We start from the raw sequence: 21,783 nt of genomic DNA on the forward strand, positions 1-21,783 counted from the left end.
TACTTAAATTTTTTTGATTGTTATATACTATGTAGGGAAATTGTAAATGTAACTAATTTAGTGGGGTTATTAATTTTGATTTTCTAAATACAAATAAATAAAATCCATGTTTGTTCTTGAGAAGCTCTTTAATGAAGTTAAGCTCTAGACTATATAGTTCACTGAGCTATAACAATACCAAATTGATGGTTTTATCTTGTTTGATTGAATAAAGAGCTAAATGTTCTATACTCAATGATTAGTCCCAATTGTGTTACGCAATCCTTATTGAATAACCATTGCATTTTAAAGGTAGTAAAGCATTACATTTTACATTAAGTCATAACAAGAGTTGTCAGCCCTCATATTTAATAAAAATCAGACCAGAAGAACCTGCTTTTCTTTTTAAAAGTAGTTTCAGAGAATGGCAGTATCCACTTTTTTGCACCAAGGGCATAAAGTCTTCTATTTTTCCAGCAAAGAGAAATTAGGCTAATGGTTTTGAGAGCAAACCCAAATTCTGCTCCTTGCTTTGATATTAACTAGATAATAGCATGTCTTTGCAGTTATGAGTAGAAATTATATTTTTACCTTGCATTAGTGTTGAATGGAATAAGAAATTAAATGCCCTTTAAGTGCTAAGCCTTTACTTTTCCTTGTTAAGGGACCAAATAACAGTTATTACCATCATCGGAAAAATAAAATGGCCAGGACTTTGGGACACAGGTAAAGATTTTTATGTCATAAATGGATACAAAATAAATGTGTGCTGTCTATTAAAATCCAGACATAGTTTAGTCTCTTTGAGCTGATATGTTTATTTACATGTGGCATACTTAAGTATTCTCTTTGTTATGTTCAATGTGTTTTACAGCTTCTATTTTTTTCCTTTGGGAGTGTTTTCTTTTCCAGCCACAGCCATGTAGAAGCAAAGATTCAGAGAAACCCCAGAGACTTATTTTACGACTGATTTTTTTTTTCTACTTTAGAGAGACTACACAAGATTGGGCCTAAGGGATGGGAACAGAAGCAACAACTAGCAAATAGAAGTGGGAACTGGTGTGTGGGACGGGGGTGTGGAGTGTAAGAGACAAGGGGATGGCACTAAAGCTGTTTCCCAACCCCCCCACTGAAGACGCTGGCCACTCAACAAATGGGTACCTATAAGCCCCTCAGACAGAGGGCAGATGGGTGTGGATGAGGGCCCCAGGGGAGAGCCTTGCCCCAACCTGAAGCCAATGAGTGGGTTATTTAGCTCCATGAAAAAGCAGCAATGCACCCACCTCTGCTACATGAGCTTGATGTCTCCCAGGAGACTGAGCGTTTTGGACAGCAAGGTCTGAATCTCCACTCAGTGTAATGTATTAACCATCACACTGTGCCTTCGCTAAGCATGTCGGATGGTATACACATTACAGTGAAGCAACACCATTCAGTATAGGCCACATTGAATACACTTGGAATCTTTTGCTCACACTCATTAAGTTATGTGTGTATGTCACAGGCAGTGCATTTCTTCTCAAATGGGATAATGCTAGTTTTAAAAAATTGTAATTATGTAGTTTGAGATAACACTTAACTTGAAATACTGTTATAAAACAAGCTGTTCATGTCAAAACTAATTTGAGGAACTTGAAAGATGAAATTGTTGTTAAAATTTTTTTCTGTCCCATTGGATGTGGGCAAAGTAATCCAAAAGGATTGGGTAACATCATAAAAGAATCAGGAGGATTCTATTCTTGCATGAAGGTAGCTCCTAGGTGTCTTCAGGTTCTCATTCCAATTTAAAGGGACCCAAACTGGAGCCCACTGAGGATGTAATGTGGTGTGGGTCATGGTGCTATAGTTTACCCCAATCAGAGGACCCAAATGCAGGAGGAAAAGCTTTGGCCTCTCTTGCTTTAAGACACTGTGAATAAGTGTACATTTATATGTTTTTCTTTAGAGGAATTTTTTTTTTTTTTTTTTTTTAGGGCCACAACTGTGGCATATGGAAGTTACCAGGCTAGGGATCGAATCAGAACGACAGCCACAGCAACGTTGCATCCGAGCCATGTCTGTGACCTACACCACAGCTCATGGCAATGCTTGATCCTTAACCCACTAAGTGAGGCCAGGGATCAAACCCACATCCTCATGGATACTAGTGGGGTTTGAAACTGTGGAGCTATGATGGGAACTCCAGTACTTTAGAGGAGATACTTAATGTCATTTTTGGTGCTTTTTTCTTTAATCGATGTTTATGTTTAATGGGTAAAATACTCAGCTGTACTTGATCGGAAGGCTTCTACTGGGCTTCCCTTGCATTTTTTCTGCAGAGTCTAGCTTGTATGTTATGTAGATGCCCAGTGAAGGTTTCTGATTCACACTTTAGACAGGATAACCAAAATTTTCAGGAATGGAACAAAGTCTGGCTAGTTAAAATATCCACAATAAATAGAGACAGTGGTGGACAAGTGCATTTTTATCTTTTCTGGAAAGGAAAGGAAAACACTCTGTTAAGCTGGTTTGCAGTGTAAGTGGAGATGGTTCGGTGAGGCAGGTCATTGAGGGAAAGTTTCACTGTTTACGATTCAGTGTGTTCAGTTGATTCGTGGGGTCCTTAGGAGCACCTGTGAACTTTTAGGAGGGGCAAAAGGGTAGCTCAGGGGATGAATGAACGGATGAAAAATGGAGATCAGTTGAAAGAGGAGCCAGAACAGAGGGAGGGGGCTGGTGAAGAGGCTCCTGTGTACATTCCTGAACTATAACCGTGCATATGGAAATAAAATAGATTCCAAACAGCACTAGTTCTCCAGGTGGCTCCTGGAGAGGACCTCCTCACACGTATCCTTGAATCACAAGAGCACAGCCCAGAGTCAGCACATGGTAATCTTGTAATCAATAGATAAATGCCTGTGGAATGAACTAAGGGCTGAAAGCGTGTGAGAGGGAAGTTAAAATTTCCTTAAATGTCTGAATCTTAAGCTTAACACCTGGGAAAGACAAAAGTGACACAAAAGTGGTTGCCTGGGAGGTCACAGTCCATGGAGAGGGATTCTGATATAGGCGGTGGGGCTTCCCGGTCCATAAGACTCCCTCTAGGGCATCTGGTGCCCAGACTCATGGTACCTACAGCCCTGAATGTTTCTGCAGAGCTGAGGCTGGTGGTCACAAGCTCTTCCCAGACTGCAGGTGTCCCAGGAAATAGTGGACCCCTGGAGGACCATGTTGACATGCTCCCCAGATGGAAAAGGATGAACCAAATGTCATGCTCTTGCACCCAGATTCAACCTGTATGTCTCATGCCAGAGACTTTTGTGAAATAGGGTCCCTGGCTTCATTCTAAGTCTTGTGGGTGCCTTATCAGTGTTTATTACTCACTTTTATTCTCTGGGGAGCTTTTTCTTTTGAAAATGCTGACATTTTGACTTTTATTTTGGGGGAATGGGTGATAAAAGGCACTCTGGGAAATCAGAGACCTATGATGGTTTTAACATTAATTAAATGGAAAACGTTAATTAAAGGTGGGTTACCTCTTTTACGCCACACTCTGCAGTCTGTCTTGGTTTCCAGGTGCCTGGCATAAATTAGATGCTCAGTAAAGGCTTGTTGAATGACTGCTAAATGCTTCTTTCTCCTCGCTAGCAGCTGACTAACCTAGCAGTGTTTGAAAGGCAGCTGGATAATGCTGGGCCAAGTAGGAGTTTGGATTCATATTAAAAGAGATTGAAGACTAAGCCTGGTGCAGGCAGATCATTCCTCTAGACTCCTCAACTGACTTCTGAAAATTATGCTGCGTTGGCTTTTATGTGATGGCATGAAATCTACTCACCTAGTCAGAAGTTAGAAAAAGGAAGGAAAGATATTTACAGAGACAGAATTGGGGCACCCTCTTAGCCAAATACTGTCTGACCGAAAACTGAGTCCTTAATATAAGGCAGAGTTTTCTGGAAATAGTTTCATTCGGCTATGGCATCTTGTCATGCATGTTGGTGAAATGATTCTTGAAGCTCAAAGAGCAAGCACAGGTGCCTGGTAAAGACCACAGACAGAAATCTTTTGAATTAGGGCTTCTGTTTTAGACGTGTGACAGTCTCTCAATGATGGTGTGAAACAGATGTGTGAATGCTCAGTTATCCATACACATTCCCAAACCCCAAGGGCTGACCTGAGTGTATCTTACAGTGCTTTGCACTATAAAATTAACTACAACTTAGGGAATATGTCCAAAAATACAGATGTTTGATTTTTCTTTTATTTTTAATGTCATTGAATAGAGATGCTTGTGCACATTTCTTTTGATTTCTCTCACACGGAGAAAATTCTTCATCTTCTGGGCAAATTCTACCAAAGCCTGCTTAAGTTTGTCCCCATCATGTTACAAATACTAACAGGGAGGGACAGGAACCCCAAGGTCAGCACACAATAGCGGGAAGGAGGAAGGGGTGTGTCTGAAGTGGGACACTGTAAGACATAGCTGTCACCAAAAAATCTGTCATTCCAACCAAACAGTCCAGGGCAATTTAGTCCTGAACCTCTAGTTCCGTTGCCATGGTTTCTAGACAAAGACAGCAGGACTGCATTCCAATTATATCCTTCAGAATGACAGATAACTGAAATATAGGAAATGGGGTAGTAAAATTTCAGGTCACCTAGGAAAGAAGTGATAGATGCAATGACAGAAAGTGAGAAGTTCAAGTTTATGTTTGTCTTAAAAATACTTTTGTGATGGAGAACGCAAATGTCCAGTCTGCAAACTCTCCAGACTTTCAGTAGTACTTTTATCCACACCCAGTTTACTATTCAAAACCAGGTATCTCCTGCTTAATAGAGGTTTCTTAATAACATTTTAATCTCAAAGAATTCATGAATTAAGAGAATCTAAGAAAAAAAATCTCTTGATCTGTGAGAAGTAAAAAGCATTCATTGACTTCTGACAATACTGCAAATACATCAATGCCATATTTCCCCTTATTGCTGGAGTCAAATGTAATATTCTGTTTTTCCAGTGGGCAGTATTATAGTAAACTTTGCACCCAGCTTTGGCCATATCTGATCATCAATAATATTTTGCCAAGGTCAGCAGAAAGTTTGCTGCTGTGTTCTTAGAATATAAGGAAGATACTCGCCTCTGTTCAATGAAAGAAACCGTTAGAGAGAGAGCAAAAGGTTCATCATGAACGTTGGAGTGGTGTTCGTGGTACAACTTGAGTGAACAATTTTATGTTTTTGCATCTCTGCAACTAAGCAGAAGTAGAACATTTTAATCCCAAGGCAACTCTGGGTAGCTTATTTAATCATTAAAACTTAAAAAAATTAAAATCTTTAACGTCTTATGTCAGTTTCTTCATCTATAAAATAGAATAGTGCCCACTTTTTAGCGTTGTGATTTTAAATTATACAATGCATATAAAGCACTTGACTCAGCATTTGGTATGTCACATACCATTAAATCAATGGAGCAAATGTATGTATACAAAGGTTAAGAAAAAAGTAACTTAGTTGTGAAATTAGATGTGTTTTAGTGATGGTGAAAAAAAAGCATTCATTTAATAAATAGAATTTCAAGGCTTACTGCCAGCAGTGAGACGGAAAATTCTAAATGCCCTGAAGCCTGCAATTATGTCTCCTGCGTTTCTTTTTGGGAATATTTATTTTATGACACTCCAGGGATAGCATAACATTTCTGTTAACACGCTGAAGACAGTTGTTACAGTTTCATAAAAGTCAGTTTTATCACTGTTTTTATGCATAAATTCAAAAAGTTTAGCTGGATTCTTAAGTTTCACTATTACTATATTCAGGATACATTTTATTTTCTTAGCAAGAATTGTTTTGTTTTTATAATGAAGGTAATTAAGAAAAGCTGATTTATTTAATGAGATTTCCATATGATAAAACTTGCAAGAATCACTCTATCTTTTATGTAAATAATGGCAATACAAAAGAAAAAAGAAAGGCTTTTGCATATTTGCTTTGCTTTGGCTATCTGGTCTTCACATGTTGTGCTAAGTCTTTCTCATTTACAAACCCTGAAATTTGATATTCTATCATTTATGTGTGTATATTGTATATATGTGTGTGTATGTAATAAATGTAATAAAGTTGATAATTTTAGTGAGTTTTTATGAGCCAAGTAAGTGGAAACATGGGGAATTTCAGATAAAAATAAAGACTCACTTGCTTTAGAATTATATAAAGATAGCTTTAATTTATCATTCACATTTTAAAATTACTCCTTTGTTCTTGAAATTGTGGAATGAGAAAAATGTGAGCTATCATTTCTAGAACAAACACAAAGGCAAAAGCGCCAGTAATTCAATTTCTTTCCCTCTATCTCTGTGTTCTAAGTGCCTTAGAAGGGATATACTGCCCATGGAGCAGGGGACATGCTGGCACCACCAGGTTCCCTGCCTGCAGACAGAATTTTGAATTCTTTCTCATATGTATCTCATCTAAGGCATGACTATGCTTCCTTGGAAGATCAGAAAGGAGTATCTCCTCTCATCTAAAAGCTGAGGTGGGGAAGTGACATGTCTATTTTTGTTGTCAATTTATAACATAGGTTGCCAAACAAAATGACATTCTATCAGAATTGTCAAAATGATGCTGACACAGTGTGGAGAGGGTGCTGGGGGCTTACCTTGAAAGAGATTTCATACTGCTCTCCTCCCCAGATTTCCAAGCCTGGATCATAGCCTCCTAACTCCCAAAACCATTTTCGATCCACAGCAAAGAGACCTCCAGCCATAACGGGAGACCTGTGAAACGAATAAAACAATCTTCAAAGGGCAATGGACATCAGGGATAATGACATTTTGCTTGGGGGAAAAAAAAAAAGGAGCAAACTTCAGGGTAAGTTTCTGTGGTCACTGCAGGGAGCCTTTCCACATGGGTTTTCTGTGAATGGACGTGCGTTCTCATTGAGTCTCTGATTGCTCCTGGAAGCCCCATGAGCTTTGAACTTCTCAGTTCAGGTTGCAGGGCAACTCACACATTGACTCTGTATGTGTCATCAGAGAGAAGTACATGGTGACTAGTGGCTGGTAGATTGGGGAATAGCAATCAATTTTATAGCTGTTCCTCAAAGTGAAAGAGAGATCTTATACCATCAGACAGATAGATACCATCAGACAGAAAACTTGTAGATCATATCTTTGATCTCATCTCGTTCTCCTTGCATATTCACCAAGCACCCATCATTTTGGGGCCACGTCCATTTTACAGACTACGAGGCAGTCAGTTAGAATAAAATAACCAACTAGCACTAGTTATTTAATTAACATGCCAAAGTTGGAATTTAAAATAGGTTTTTTCACTTTAATTATGTACTTTTTGAAGTCTACCTTTCCAGGAAAAATTATTTTTTGATCAAATAATATTTGATCAAATAATATTTTTTCTGCTCTTGCTAGGATCCATTGGAAGTTCCAGGGTGCTATGTAATGAGATAATTTATAATTAGTGGACTTGGACCTAAGATATTTTGCAGTTCCAAGGCACTTTTGTGTTGTTGAATGTTCACTATGTGCTGGGTTATCAGCTAAGAGTCTTGTCCTTGATTAGTCCTCACAGCAGCCCTACAGAGAGCATCCCTGGGCATAGTTTGGAGAAACAGGCAGAGAGAGGTGGGGTGTATTACCCAAGGTTGAAACTAAGCTGTGATGGTGACAGGGCTAGACCACGACCTCTGATTTCGATGCTTTTGACTTTCTTACTGCAACACTGTTTCAGTTTCAATGTTTAGCAGGTAAAGAGAGGCAAGGACATAAATATGGGCACAGAACAATTAGACAACACCCTTTTGCTGACAAAGCAAATATGTTAAAACCCACAGGGTCAATATAGTTTTTGTTGCAGTTCTGAAAACTTTTCAAAATAAAGGATATTTATACATAAGAATACAAGGCACTAAATGTTGAAGACACATTTAAAAATATATCTAAATATGTTAGATGCACCAATTTACAGACCAACTGAAGCTGTGTTCTTGGTAATGTTTTCTGGGGCATTGGAGGGATATAAACCTGAATTTGTTTAAGTGCATTATATATTTCAAAGACTTTGCATGTTCATATGGTTCTTGGCCTAATTACTTCAGTTTAAGATTTAAAAAAACGTGTATACTCTATATAGATGGAAAGATTATAAGGCAGGAGAGGGATTTGTTTTTCCCCTCCCAAGAAAGTGAGCGGAACTCAAAAAATAGCACAGAGAATCTCATGCCATTTAAATATTTTGTTTGAAATAAAAGTCAGAACCAGATGTCCCTTACTTTAGCCCTCTCTCCAGCAGCCTAATCTTTTCCCATTTCCATGCACTGAATTTCAGAGGGGAATCGCAGCTGTAACTGGAATAAATTAGGACACTACCACGTACTGGGTGCCATTCCCCAGTGAGCATGTTGGCTCAGGGTAATCTTTAATCCTGTAGGGCTTGGGGATAAGTGATCAGAAGTTCTCAATCCTACTCAACCTGAACCACAAATAGAAAGGTCTTAAGTCCTACAAATACATTCTCATTTGTTTGTGTAAAACACAAGACTAGGGTGCCGCAGAATGTACACTGTGCAGAATGATTCTCCAAACTAGAATTATCATCAGTATTGAACTAGTATAGCTATTGAGCAAGAGAAAGTCCTATATTGATATTTTTATTATAAAGAATTTGTTGGTGGAGTTCCCGTCGTGGCGCAGTGGTTAACGAATCTGACTAGGAACCATGAGGTTGCGGGTTCGGCCCCTGCCCTTGCTCAGTGGGTTAATGATCCGGCGTTGCCGTGAGCTGTGGTGTAGGTTGCAGACGCGGCTCGGATCCCGCGTTGCTGTGGCTCTGGGGTAGGCTGGTGGCTACAGCTCTGATTCGACCCCTAGCCTAGGAACCTCCATATGCCGCGGGAGCGGCCCAAGAAATAGCAACAACAACAACAACAACAACAACAAAGACAAAAAAAAAAAGAATTTGTTGGAAACACAATATCTTGTCTTCTTAATGAACTTATAAAACACCATGTAGTTTTGGTTAATTTGAGGCATGATAAAATAAATTCAAATGGACCCCCTTTACCCTCATTGATGTCATTGCCAAGCCCCAGATAAATTAGAGTTTCCTGTCTTTTTTTTTTTTTTTGTCCTTTTAGGGCTGCACCTGTGGCATATGGAAGTTCTTAGGCTAGGGGTTGAATTAGAGCTGCAGCTGCCAGTCTACACCACAGGCACAGCAATGCCAGATCTGAACCTCATCTGTGACTTATGCCACAGCTCATGGCAAGGCTGGATCCTTAACCCACTGAGTGAGGCCAGGAATTGAACTCATGCCCTTATGGATATTAGTTGGGTTCATTACCACTGAGCCACGACGAGAACTCCCCAAATTTCCTATCTTGATTAGTGTGAATGACTGGTAAGAAACAAACCTTTTATTTATTTATGTATTTACTCATATCTGTCCATCAATCTTTGAAATAGCTTAATTGAGCTGTAGCTGACATACAATGAATTGCAAGTATTTTCAGCAATTTGATAAATTTTGACTTATGAATACTCTGTGTAGACATCACTACATTCAAGAAAATGAACAAATCTATCACTCCCCCCAAAGTCTCTTCCCTGTAACCCATCCCTCCTGACTCTCTCCTCTTCCCTTCCTCTAGGACGCATGGATCTGCTATCTGTCACTACAGATTAGTTTGCATTTTCTAGAATTTTATATGAAGGAATCACACAGTAGGTATTCTTCTTGGGGAGGGTCTGGCTTCTTTCATTCAGTATCATTATTTTGAGATTCACTCCTTGTCGTGTGTGTTAATAGTTTCTTTCCCCTTTGACTGCTGAGTAACATTCTGTTTGCATGACTGTACTGCAGTTTGATTATCCATTCACTCACTGATGAACATTTGGGTTGTTTCTAGTTCGGGGCTATTAGATATTAAGCTGCTATGAATTTTGTGTACTAATCCTTGTGTGGATTTCCTTTCTCTTGAGGAAATGCCTGAAGTGAAATGACTACATCTTATGGTAGGTATGGGTTGACCTTTTAATAAAACTGTCAAACTCTTTTCTGGAGTAGTGGTATCACTTTATATTCCTACCAGCTGTGTTTGAATTAGAGCTGCTACCCATCTTCAAATACTTGATGTGAGCAGTCTTTCGAAATGTAGTCATTATTACAGGGGTACAGTGGTATCTTTCGTGGTTTTATTTTGCATTTCCATAATGATTAATGCCGTTGACCATATTTACATCATTTCTCTTTTTTTCCTAGTCATTCTGACTAGGGCTTTGTCAATTTTACTGATCTGCTTAAAGAATTAGCTTTTGGTTCCATTGATTTTTCTCTATTATGTTTCACCTTTATATTTCATTGATTTCTCCTGGGTCTTTATTAGTTTAATTATTTTACCTACCTTTGTATTTAATTTGCCCTTCTTTTTCTAGTTACTTAGGGTGGAAACTGATATTATTGATTTGAGACTTTCTTTTTTCCATAGCTATTTAGTTTTATAAATCTCCCATAAGTACTGCTTTAGCAGAATCCCACAGGCATACAAAAAATGATATGCAGTGTTCTCAGTTTCATGATGTCAAAATAATCCCTAATTTCCTTTTTGTTTTCTTTTTTTGACCTATGGGTTATATAGAAGCATATAATTTAGTTTGCAACTATTTGGGATTTTTTGGGAAATCTTTCTGTTATTGATTCTCATATAATTCCATTGTGGTCAGCGAATACACTTAGTATGAATTGAATCCTTTAAAATTTATTGGGATTTTTTAAAAATGGCTTAAAATATGGACTATCTTGGTAAATGTTCCATATATGTTTGACAAGAATGTGTATTCTGTTGCTATTGAGTGGAGTGGTCTATAAATATTTATTAGATAAAGTTGGTAGTATTATTCAAGTCTTCTGTATTCTTACTGATTTTCTGTCTCCTTGTTCTACCAATTACTGAGAGAAGGTATTGAAATCCATGACTGTAATTCTGGATTTGTTTATTTCTCCCTGCTGTTCTATCAGCTTCTTGCTTCATGAATTTTGTAGCTCTGTTAATAAGTGCATAAATGTTCAAGAATTTTATGTGCTCTCGTTGACCTCATCCTCATTATAAAATAACTTTTATCATCCCTGGTAATATTATTTTTTACTCAGACATTGATTTTGCTTGGATGTTAATATAACCATTTCAGCTTTCTTTAGATTTGTACTATCTAAACACTAATATTTATAACCTTTTATATGTTTTAATTTTACCTTTTACACTACTTGTGTCTATATTTAAAGCGGTTTTCTTATTGGCAGCTTATAATTGAATATTGCTATTAAAAAAATCTGCCTTTTCATTGGGTTTTTGAGGTCACTTACTTTTTTTTTGTCTTTTTTTTTTGTTGTTGTTGTTGCTATTTCTTGGGCCGCTCCCGCGGCATATGGAGGTTCCCGGGCTAGGGGTCCAATCGGAGCTGTAGCCACCGGCCTACGCCAGAGCCACAGCAACGCGGGATCCGAGCCGCGTCTGCAACCTACACCACAGCTCACGGCAATGCCGGATCGTTAACCCACTGAGCAAGGGCAGGGACCAAACCCACAACCTCATGGTTCCTAGTCGGATTCGTTAACCACTGCGCCACAACGGGAACTCCCTGAGGTCACTTACTTTTAATAAGATTATTCTTGTGGTTAGGTGTTAAGTCTATTATTTTTTCTTTGCTTCTTTTTGTTCCATCTGTTGTTTCCTTTTCCTTCTTTTGATTATTGGATATTTTTCATGATTTTACTTAGTATCTTTTTTTGACAATGAAAATTCTTTGTTTTATTTTGTTATTTTAATGGTAGCTGTAGCAGTTTATATCATATTTATTTATTTATTTATTTATTTATTTATTTATTTATTTATCTGTCTTTTCTAGGGCTGTACCTGCAGCATATGGAGGTTCCCAGGCTAGGGGTCCAATCAGAGCTGTAGATGCTGGCCTACACCACAGCCACAGCAACGTGGGCTCCAAGCTGTGTCTGCGATCCACACCACAGCTCATGGCAGTGCCAGATCCTTAACCCACTGAGCGAGGTCAGGGATGGAACCCACAACATCATGGTTCCTAGTTGGATTTGTTAACCACTGAGCCACAACGGGAACTCCCATGTTTATTTTTTTCAGTTTCCCTTCTAGGGACATTTTACCTATATCCATATTTTATAAGAACCTTTTGATAGTATCCTTTCATTTCTACTCCCCCAATGATGTCATACATTTTACTTTTATATGTTATAAATCCCAGGCCATATAATTATTTTTGTTTAAGCAGTCAGTTATCTTTGAAAATATATAAATAATAAAATTTCATACATATGAAATTACATTATGAACATCATTTCTGTTTTCCCAATTATTTTGGTTAGATTCAGATTTCTTTCTTTCGTTTTTTTTTTTTTTTTTTTTTTTTCTCTTTGCCACTTCTTGGGCCACTTCTGTGGTATATGGAGGTTCCCAGGCTAGGGGTCTAATTGGAACTATAGCCACTGGCCTACATCAGAGCCACAGCAACGCAGGATCTGAGCCGCATCTGCAACCTACACCACAGTTCACGGCAACCCTGGGTCCTTAACCCACGGAGCAAAGCCAGGGATAGAACCCGCAACCTCGTGGTTCCTGGTCTGATTTATTAACTACTGAGCCATGACGGGAACTCCTAGATTCAGATTTCTATCCTTCTGCCCAGAGTACTTTCTTCAGCGTTTCTTGTAGTGGGAGTGTGTTGGTGATGAAGTCTTTCATCTTTTGTGTATCTGAAGACATCTTTTTGGTCTATGTTTTTTTCTTTTTTTTTTAAAGATATTCTTGTTGGCTATAAAATATTGTTAACAGTTTTTTCATCTTTTAATTCTCTAAAGATCTAGCCTACTCTCTTCTCACCAGTATCGTTTCTCATGAGAAACGTGTTGTTATCTTTATCTCTGATTTTCTGTATACAGTGAGTCTTTTTCCTCTCTGACTGCTTTTAAGATCTCTATGTCATTGGATTTGAGATAGTTTATTATGATGTGACATGTCATGTGTAGTTTTCTTGGTATAGGTTTTTGTGCTTGGTGATAGTTGAGTTTCTCGGATTGGTAGGTATAATTTTCATGAAATTTGGGCAATTTTGACCACTATTTCTTCCAATATTCTTTCTGTTCTTACCTTTCTTTTATATCCTCTAGAGACTTCAAGTGTACACTTTGTCTCTTTTTGACCGTTATTTCTTCTAATATTCTTTCTGTTCTTACCTTTCTTTTATATCCTCTAGAGACTCCAATGTATATACTTTGTTCTCTTTTTGTCTTTCATTTTGAACAGTTTCTATTGCTGTATCTTCAAGCTTACTAATTTTTTTTTTGGTAAAGTATATTCTATTGATAGTCCCCTCCAAAGCATTTTTTTTTGTCTTTTTGTTGTTGTTGTTGCTATTCCTTGGGCCGCTCCCGCGGCATATGGAGGTTCCCAGGCTAGGGGTCGAACCGGAGCTGTAGCCACCGGCCTACGCCAGAGCCACAGCAACGCGGGATCCGAGCCACGTCTGCAACCTACACCACAGCTCACGGCAACGCCGGATCGTTAACCCACTGAGCAAGGGCAGGGACCGAACCCGAAACCTCATGGTTCCTAGTCGGATTCGTTAACCACTGCGCCACGACGGGAACTCCCCCAAAGCATTTTTAATCTCACATGTTTTTTGTCACCTTTAGGATTTTAATTTTGGTCTTTTTGTATCTTATATTTTTGTTTTTAACTTTCCAAACAGTTACAGTTACCATCTTAATGTCCTTGTCTGTTAATTCTTAGTTAACATCTTCAATTGATTGAATTACCCGTTCATTATGGGCCATGCATTGGTGCTTCTTTGCCTGCTTGTTAAATTTTTCATTGAGTTCTAAAATGTTTTGGGGGCTGGATATTTTCGACACTTTTGAGCTTTGTTCTGAGATGCAGTTACAGTGTTTGGAAATAGTGTGACCCTTTTGTATCTTGCTCAAAATATATTAGGCAGCCTGGAACAGTGCATAATCTATGGCAAGTTATTCACTACTCTTAATGCAGACCTTTCTATGTGCTTCTCTCAGTGTCCTGCCAATCATTAGGTTGTTCCGCCTGGCTGGGGGAAACAGTCTTCCCAGCCTTAGGTGCGTTCTAGGCACTGGCGCTGTTACCTCTAATTCTTTGGAGTGTTTTTTTCTCAGTCTTAGGTAATTTTTCATACACACGCTCTTGCCAGTCCTCTCTGAGTACTAAAGGTGTACCCTCCACAGATTTTCAGACACCCTCTCGTGTGGTTCTCTCCCCATGGTGTTCTACCCTTGAAATTCTAGCTGCCTTACTCTGCCCAGAATCCCAGTTCCACACTGACTCAGGCTGGTCCTACCTGGGCTCCCCTCCCTTATGTCACAACCTGGACACTTTCTCAAGTCAGTAAGCTCACCTTAGGGTTTTCCATCTCTCAGGGATCAATGTCCTTCAAGACCAGATATTCAGTGTCACGTATTTTATTTTTTATTCAGGTGGGAGGGTAAATCTGGTCCATACACCTTCATCTTGTTCAGATGGGAAGTCTGCAGATCCACCCATTAATCTTCATTTTAGAACATTTGAAAATATATAATTATTTCAACTAGATAATATATTCACATGTTTATAAAAATTCTTGCTCCTACTTCTATTCCCTGCCATTACTTCTCCCATCACAAACAACCGTAATTTTTTTCTTAGGCATCCTTCTAGAGGTATTCATGCTCATATGAGCAAATACAAATATAACTTATTTTTCTTCCTACTCTGTGAAAATGATTGTATGCTACATACAATGTTCTTTACCTAATTCTTTTTAAAACTGCCTAATATGTTTTAATGATCATGCAATATTGAAAAGCGCTTCCTTTTTCTATTTTTTAACATTTGCTCATTATTTCATTATGCATAAAGATGTGTATATATCTATATATCTAAATGTGTATATCTATATAAAAATATAGATATGTTTATACATATATACACATTTGATGAACATTTAGAATATTTTTGGTATTTTACTATTTCAGAATTTCTACAATAAACAATATCACTTATGTATCTTTTCCATATGTGTGAGTAAATGCAGGAGAAATTCCTAGAATTTAACACCTTGGTTGTTATAAAGAGTACAACTGTAAATGTCGATTTACTTTTCCACTTTTGGAAGTTAAAAGTTCATGGTAAATTGTGTCCTAACCTGGACCTTAAGTTCTTCTTTCATACCAGTCCAAACACAGTGATCTAGGGTCCCGTAAAATAAGAGGAGGGTCAGATAAAAGTAGCAATCCTACTGAGAAATTATAGATCTGTCATAAAATAATAGTATCCCTCAGACTATAAGTAGAAATCGCAAAAACATGTTATTATTATGACAATGTTTGGAGAGGAGTTGTGGAAAAGTTTCACAAGGTAAATCATTTGAAAAAGAGGAAGGAGAGGATGGATTTGAGGTGAAGGAAGATGGTGTACAAAGACCCTGTGCCGTATTACGATCTGACCTCTTAGAAATGTGGTTCTCGGTTTCCTTTCATTTTAGTGGCTTTGGTGAGAATCCTGAGCATGTGGGTTGAAATGTGAATTTGATCAGAAATGAAAAGGCACGCTTTCCCCCAGGACTCCATCAAGCCAAATCAATCAGCATAGAGATGAACCACATAATTTCCAATTATGTAACTAGAAATTTTGAGTTGGCCCATGACTCTGAACAATTACAGCTAATGTAGAATTATTTTCCACTAGCATTCAATTGTTGAGTAAAATGATACTGTAGATTAAAACAAAATATTTTTCCTAATAAGTTAAGTATTAGATCATTGCTTAAATTAGAATTTTGTAAAGAGTGGCTAAATAACTCCTGATAAATTTGTTTGTATCATTTATATTTATTTATTTTTAACAATTAATCTTTTTTTTGAAGTACAGTTTATTTACAGTGTGTTAGTTTCAGGTCTACAGCACAGTGATTCAGTTTTGTGCGTGTGTGTGTGTGTGTGTGTGTGTGTGTGTGTATCTACCTATCCATATTCCTTTTCAAATTCTTTTTCCTTATAGGTTATTACAGAATATTGAGTATGTTTCCCTGTGCTATATGGTAGGTCCTTGCTGTTCATCTATTTTATATATAGTGCTGTGTATCTGTTCATCCCAACCTCCTGATTTAGCCCTCCCTCCACTGCCTTTTCCCTGTTGGTAACAATATGTTTCTTTTCTCTGTCTGTGGGTCTATTTCTGTTCTGTTCATTTGTATTTGTTTTAAATCCCATATATAGGTGATGGCGGATCATGTGTCTTTAAAAAGGAAACGTGGGTGTATAATTTCATTACTTTTCATTGTGTAATGGGAACTGGGGATGAGAGAGGAATGTGACCCTTGTGTTGTGCTAGGAGGAGGTCGCTTTAGGGGGCAGAGTGAGGTGGATCCTTAGCTGAGAGAAGGAGGCCTGTTCAGAGGCCAGGATGCAGCAGTGGAGGGAAAACCTGATTCCAACTATAGGAACCCACACACTGCCCCCTCAGGATTAGGCTGTCTAAAGGGAGAAACAACCCTGCTCACATGTAGCCGGAGGGCTTGTTGGGTAATGAGGTGACACTTAGGTCGGGGCTGGGGCTGGTGCTGGGGCCAGCAGAGCCGGTGAGCTGTCTGGACATATGACCAGTTCTGTGCCTGGCATCTCTGCCCTTCTTCTTCCTGGGCTGCACCAGACTGCTGGCCTTGACATTAATTAAAAAAAAAAAAAAAAAAAAAAGCCCCAGCAAGAACAGCAGCAGTGGTTTTCTGCTTCTCTTTTCTAAATGCCGTAGTCCCTGGGCTGTGTTCTGGGAGTGAGGGGCTCTCTGCCTCCCCAGGTTGAGGCTAGATGAGTAACACAGTGAACCAATTGCGGATCTCAGACAGTCACGTCTTGTCAAACCTGGCCTAGCCTGTCTCCAACACGTGACCTGGCTGACATCACAGCGACAACTAGCTTCGTACACAAGACTCTCCTAGATCATAGGGCTCCCTAGAGCCACCAGATGACCATTGCCATGCAAGAGACCCTGAGTATAGGGTGCCGACCGTCCTGCTTGGCTTGAGCCTGAGGCTTTCCTGGGAATGCTGGGCCTTCACTGCTGACACAGACAGTTCCAGGCAAACCAACTGGAGCCACTCAGCCCATGAGGTCAGGCCAGTGGGAGGGCCTCTCAGTGAAGCTTAGTCTCAATTCCTGCCCTCAGATTTGGGAGCCCACAAAATGTGTGCTTTCACAAGCCCCGGATTTTGAATCCCAAGCATTTAAAGAGGATACATTAGCCACCCTCTTATGATACTGGTAAATGACCACAATCCTTGATAGAGACAGGATTTTAGTTAGTTTCTTAATTTCTAAGCTGTAAGATAGGCTTATTTTTATAGGTATAATTTTTAAAGTTATCACCATTAATGTCCTAGTGTCTGTTGCAATGCATAACTGGATTTCAGAGCTGCTCATAAGAAAAGTAAAAGCCTTAATTTTTTTTAAAAAAAGGTTCCTATTTTTCTAGATTTTCAAATGCAAGTGTTCATGTTTAGAAAAGAGTTAGTAGGAAAGGCATAAGGGCCAACCAGTTATCAAGAAACAGGTGGCGTTATGACTTCTCAGCTTTTCAAATCAAATGAAGAGGAAAACAAAATTATAAATCATAGAATGAATTTTGTACTGTTTTGTGCCATGATTTATAACTTTGTTTTTGTCACAAACATAAACACATAGAACACTAAGTAATTGTTTAGAAGGTTTTGTAACACTGAATGTGCCTTTTGCTGCTTGCTTCATGTTCAGAATGGTAGACCCTCCTGTGAAAGGCTATAAAGCGCTGATGGGAGAGGAAAGCTTGTGGAGTCGGTGCAGATTCTATGGGGCCTCAAACCACACTGTGGCTGTGGAAAGAGTGTTTCCTGTGACCTTCCAGTAAGGGTAGTGGTTCCAAAGTTGCTCAGGACACTGCTGCCGCCCTAGTTGGCACTGTCCAGTGGTTGGCACTGACCTAACATGAGGTGAGGTAGAAACTTCTGGGTGGGCAAAGGCTGCATCATCAGGTATCTCAGTGGGCAGAGGAGGGAAAGGGTGAGAAGTGCCGAGTGTTCTTACTTCTGTGATGTGACCAAGATGCTGTGTCCCTCACCTTCTCTCCTGTGGTCTAAAATGGTGTGGGTAGTGTGGTATGTGTGTGTGGGTGGTGTGGGATGTGTGTAGTTGGTGTGGGTGTATGTGTGGGGTGTGTGGTATGTGTGGTGTGTGTATGGTGTGGTGTGTATAGTTTGTATGTATGTGTGATGTGTGTGTGTGGTATATGTGGGGGGGGTGTGCAGTGTGGGTGTGGAATGTGGGATGTGTGTGTGTGGCGTGGTGTGTGTATGTAGTGTGTGTGTGGTTGTATTTGGTATTTATGTAGTATGTGGTTTGTGTGTGTGTGTTGTGGGGTGTTTGTGGTGTGTGTAGTTTGGTGTATGTGTGTTGTCTACACATGGTGTGTGTGTAGGGGGTATGTGGCGTGTGGTGTGTGTGTGTGTGTGTTTGTGTAGTATGTGGGATGTATGGTGTGTGTGGTGTGTATGTGGTGTGGGGTGTATAGTTTGTGTGTGTGTGCGCGCGCACTTATGCAGGTGCCGCTGGAAGACCTAGCAAGGATGGGTGGCAGAGTGACCCCCTCAGGGGGGTGGGTGGATAGACCCCCAACCCATGTGGATAGAGCTGATGTTCTCGTAGTTCTGCCCTGAAGCAGGTGCCCCTGAACTAACCCTGGGCCCCACAGCACAGCTCCTGGTCTCCCCAGGAACCTTTCCTCATCAAGTGGAGTGTGAGTCCCCTCCTGTCCATGTCCCTTTATGCCACGCGAGGAACTGGAGCATTGGCTCAAAGTATAGTTTTAGATTTTTCTTATATTCCAAAATCATGCCCCGTATAATTATCCTGGGACTCTTTCTGAATTCATTCGTTTGTTGTTGTTGTTGTTGTTTTTTTTAATTTTATGGGGTGCAGTTGATTTGCACTGTTGTATTAGTTGCAGGTGTGTAGCAAAGTGAACCAGTCATGCATACACACCCATTTTCACTCCCATATAGGATTTTTGGGAACACTGAGCAGCCCTCCCTGCGCTGTGCAGGAGGCCCTTGTTAGCTTTCTCTTTTATATACAGTGGTGTGTATGTGTTAATCACATCCTCCCAGTTTATCCCTCCCCCCACGGTTTCCCCTTTGGTGACCCTAAATTTGATTTCAAAACCAGTGGGCTTATTTCTGTTTTATAATGGATTCATTCATTTCTAATTTCTAAGTGGCCACAGGTTTTCTCTGAGGCTAGGATTATGTATCAGGACAGTGGCCATGGTGATTGCATCCATTATCCTTGTGGTATCAAAACGGTGCCAGCTCTGCCCGCCTGATGGGACAGAAGGGGCCATGTGAGCAGGGACAGTCAGATTATAGTCTGCGTCCATCTGTCAGACAGAAGGGCTGCAGTCTCTGCCCACTAGATTTTTCTGGTTCTCTGGGAGGCCCAAGGGAGGTCACGTGTCTGGGAGCAAGTCTGCTTGTGCTTTTCTTTTTCTTTTCTTATTACTATTATTTTTTTTGGTCTTTTGTCCTTTTAGGGCTGCATCCATGGCATATGGAGGTTCCCAGGCTATGGGTCTAATCAGAGCCGCTGGCCTACGCCAGAGCCGCAGCAATGTCAGATCTGAGCCATGTCTGTGACCTACACCACAGCTCACGGCAATGCCGGATCCTAAACCCACTGAGCGAGGTCAGGGATGGAACCTGTAACCTCATGGTTCCTAGTCGGATTCGTTTCTGTTGTGCCACAATGGGAACTCCTGCTTGTGCTTTTCTACTGCAGCCCTTCCAGTTGCTGTGCTGCTGTGCCTGGCACCAGCCCCCGGTGGAGAGGCTGCCTCGCTGGCCATGATCCTGTCTGCTCTGCCAGCTCCTGGAGCTGCCCTGGACAGGGTCCTTGGCCACACAGCCTTCCATGCCCTTGAGTCGCACAAAATCCTCCTCCAGCTCCACTCTGACTGCTTCCAAATATGCTCTCCATGGGGCCACCAACCAGTATCTCAGGCCATACAGGGGCAGAGGCCCATCCATCACCTTGGGGTTTTCCTTGTCGCCTTTTGGCTCCTCTCTCAGTTCCCCACACTCTTCTGCTCTGGTCTGAATGTGCGAGTCCCCACAAGATTCATATGGTGACCCCTAACCCTGAGTGACACCGTGAGGAGGGGGGCTTTTGAGATTAGGTCTGAGGACGGGACCCTCGTGGGTGGGATTAGTGCCTTTCTAGTGTGGCCTGAGAAAGCTGCCTTGTGCTTTTCACCTTGTGAGGACATGGTGAGACACTGGCTACCTGCAGTCTCGAAGAGGGTCTTCGCCAGAACCAGACCACATTGGCACTCTGATCCCAGACTTTCAGCCTCTAGAACTGTGAAGAATAAATGCCTGTACTTTATAAGGTTCCCTTCCATGGCATTTCCTTATGGCAGCCTGTAAGGCTAAGACATCCATCTTTGCCCCTTCTTTAGCACCAACACAGCCAGCCTCTGAACCCCAGTTTGGGCTTGTTTCTATTTCATAAATCAGTTCAGACTTTGTAACACTGTTGGATGGAGATTCCAAAATCCTCCTGCTTCCAAACTTATTCATCTTCCAAATGACCTTCATCCTTTCCAAAAATCAGTATCTTTTTTGCCTTTTTTTTTTTTTTTTTTTTTTTTTTTAGGGCCACAGCCATGGCATATGGAAGTTCCCAGGCTAGGGGTCGAATCAGAGCCACAGCTGCCAGGCTACATCACAGCCACAACAACACCAGATCCAAGCTGCGTCTGTGACCTACACCACAGCTCATGACAATGAGGGGTCCTTAACCCACTGAGCAAGGCCAGGGATCAAACCCGTGTTCTCATGGGTTCGTTACCGCTGAGCCACAACAGGAATTCTCTAAAATCCCTGTTTTGATGTGGGTGCACCTCAGACCCTCACGCAATGTTGAATGCAGGCAGGTCATTTGAGATCCTTGTCTCACCTCTGTTCTGGTCCATCGTGGTCCATATGCCCTGACACTCTGCCATCCATCCCTGGAATGATCCCCTCTCTTTGCCATCCCTCTCCCTTGCCAGGCTCTTACCACTCCTGTCAGTACCAACATCAAGAGGAACACAGGAATCATGTGAAATGGCAGAGCACATCACTTATTTCATCAGTAACAGAGCCTGTTCAGAGCTAAAATCCCAAGTGCAGGATAGGGAGCCTTTCTTCTTGGATACAAATAGAACTTTTCATTCAAGGGATAAACGCTAGTTATTAAAATCCAAGCATGGCTGAAACTGCAGGAAAGCTTGTTTTATGCTTCATTTATCTAATAAACATTTGACAGTCTCTTCTTACAAAAACATTACCCCTTCATCTCAGTGAGGAATGCAAAATATGCATTTTTCCCTTTGGCACTGGTTGCAACTCAAAGGCAATTTTAGTCTCATTTCCTAGCATTTTAGATCAAGTTAGAACTGACTGTAAGTGGCATGGATTTTTAATACCTCTTATCAAACCTTTACTGTTTAATACATTTATGCTATACATCTACCCCCTGCTTGATGATCTTAATTCCTTAGAAACAAAACAGAGCAAAAGAAAACAGGGACTGAGGAAAAGAAATGTAAAGCTAAAGGGCTATAACTACAATTTATAAAAAGTCTGCAGAAGAACATCACCTTCTTTTTCCCTCTAGGTCAGTACATCCACAAAGAAGTTTCATCCAGCTGCATGTGGCGGG

At 40.3% G+C, this 21,783-nt stretch overlaps 1 protein-coding gene across 1 annotated transcript in view; it reads right to left on the bottom strand.

The window, feature by feature from the left end:
- GALNTL6 (polypeptide N-acetylgalactosaminyltransferase like 6) overlaps positions 1 to 21,783 on the bottom strand; it is a 1,218,638-nt gene that overhangs the window by 103,930 nt on the left and 1,092,925 nt on the right. The window contains exon 7 of the mRNA XM_047761406.1: positions 6,605 to 6,722. Within this exon, the coding sequence (XP_047617362.1) occupies positions 6,605 to 6,722 (118 nt within the window). The remainder of the gene's footprint in view (positions 1 to 6,604; positions 6,723 to 21,783) is intronic.

The sequence above is a fragment of the Phacochoerus africanus genome, chromosome 15 (assembly GCF_016906955.1).
Source record: "Phacochoerus africanus isolate WHEZ1 chromosome 15, ROS_Pafr_v1, whole genome shotgun sequence".
NCBI classification, from domain to species: Eukaryota; Metazoa; Chordata; class Mammalia; order Artiodactyla; family Suidae; genus Phacochoerus; species Phacochoerus africanus.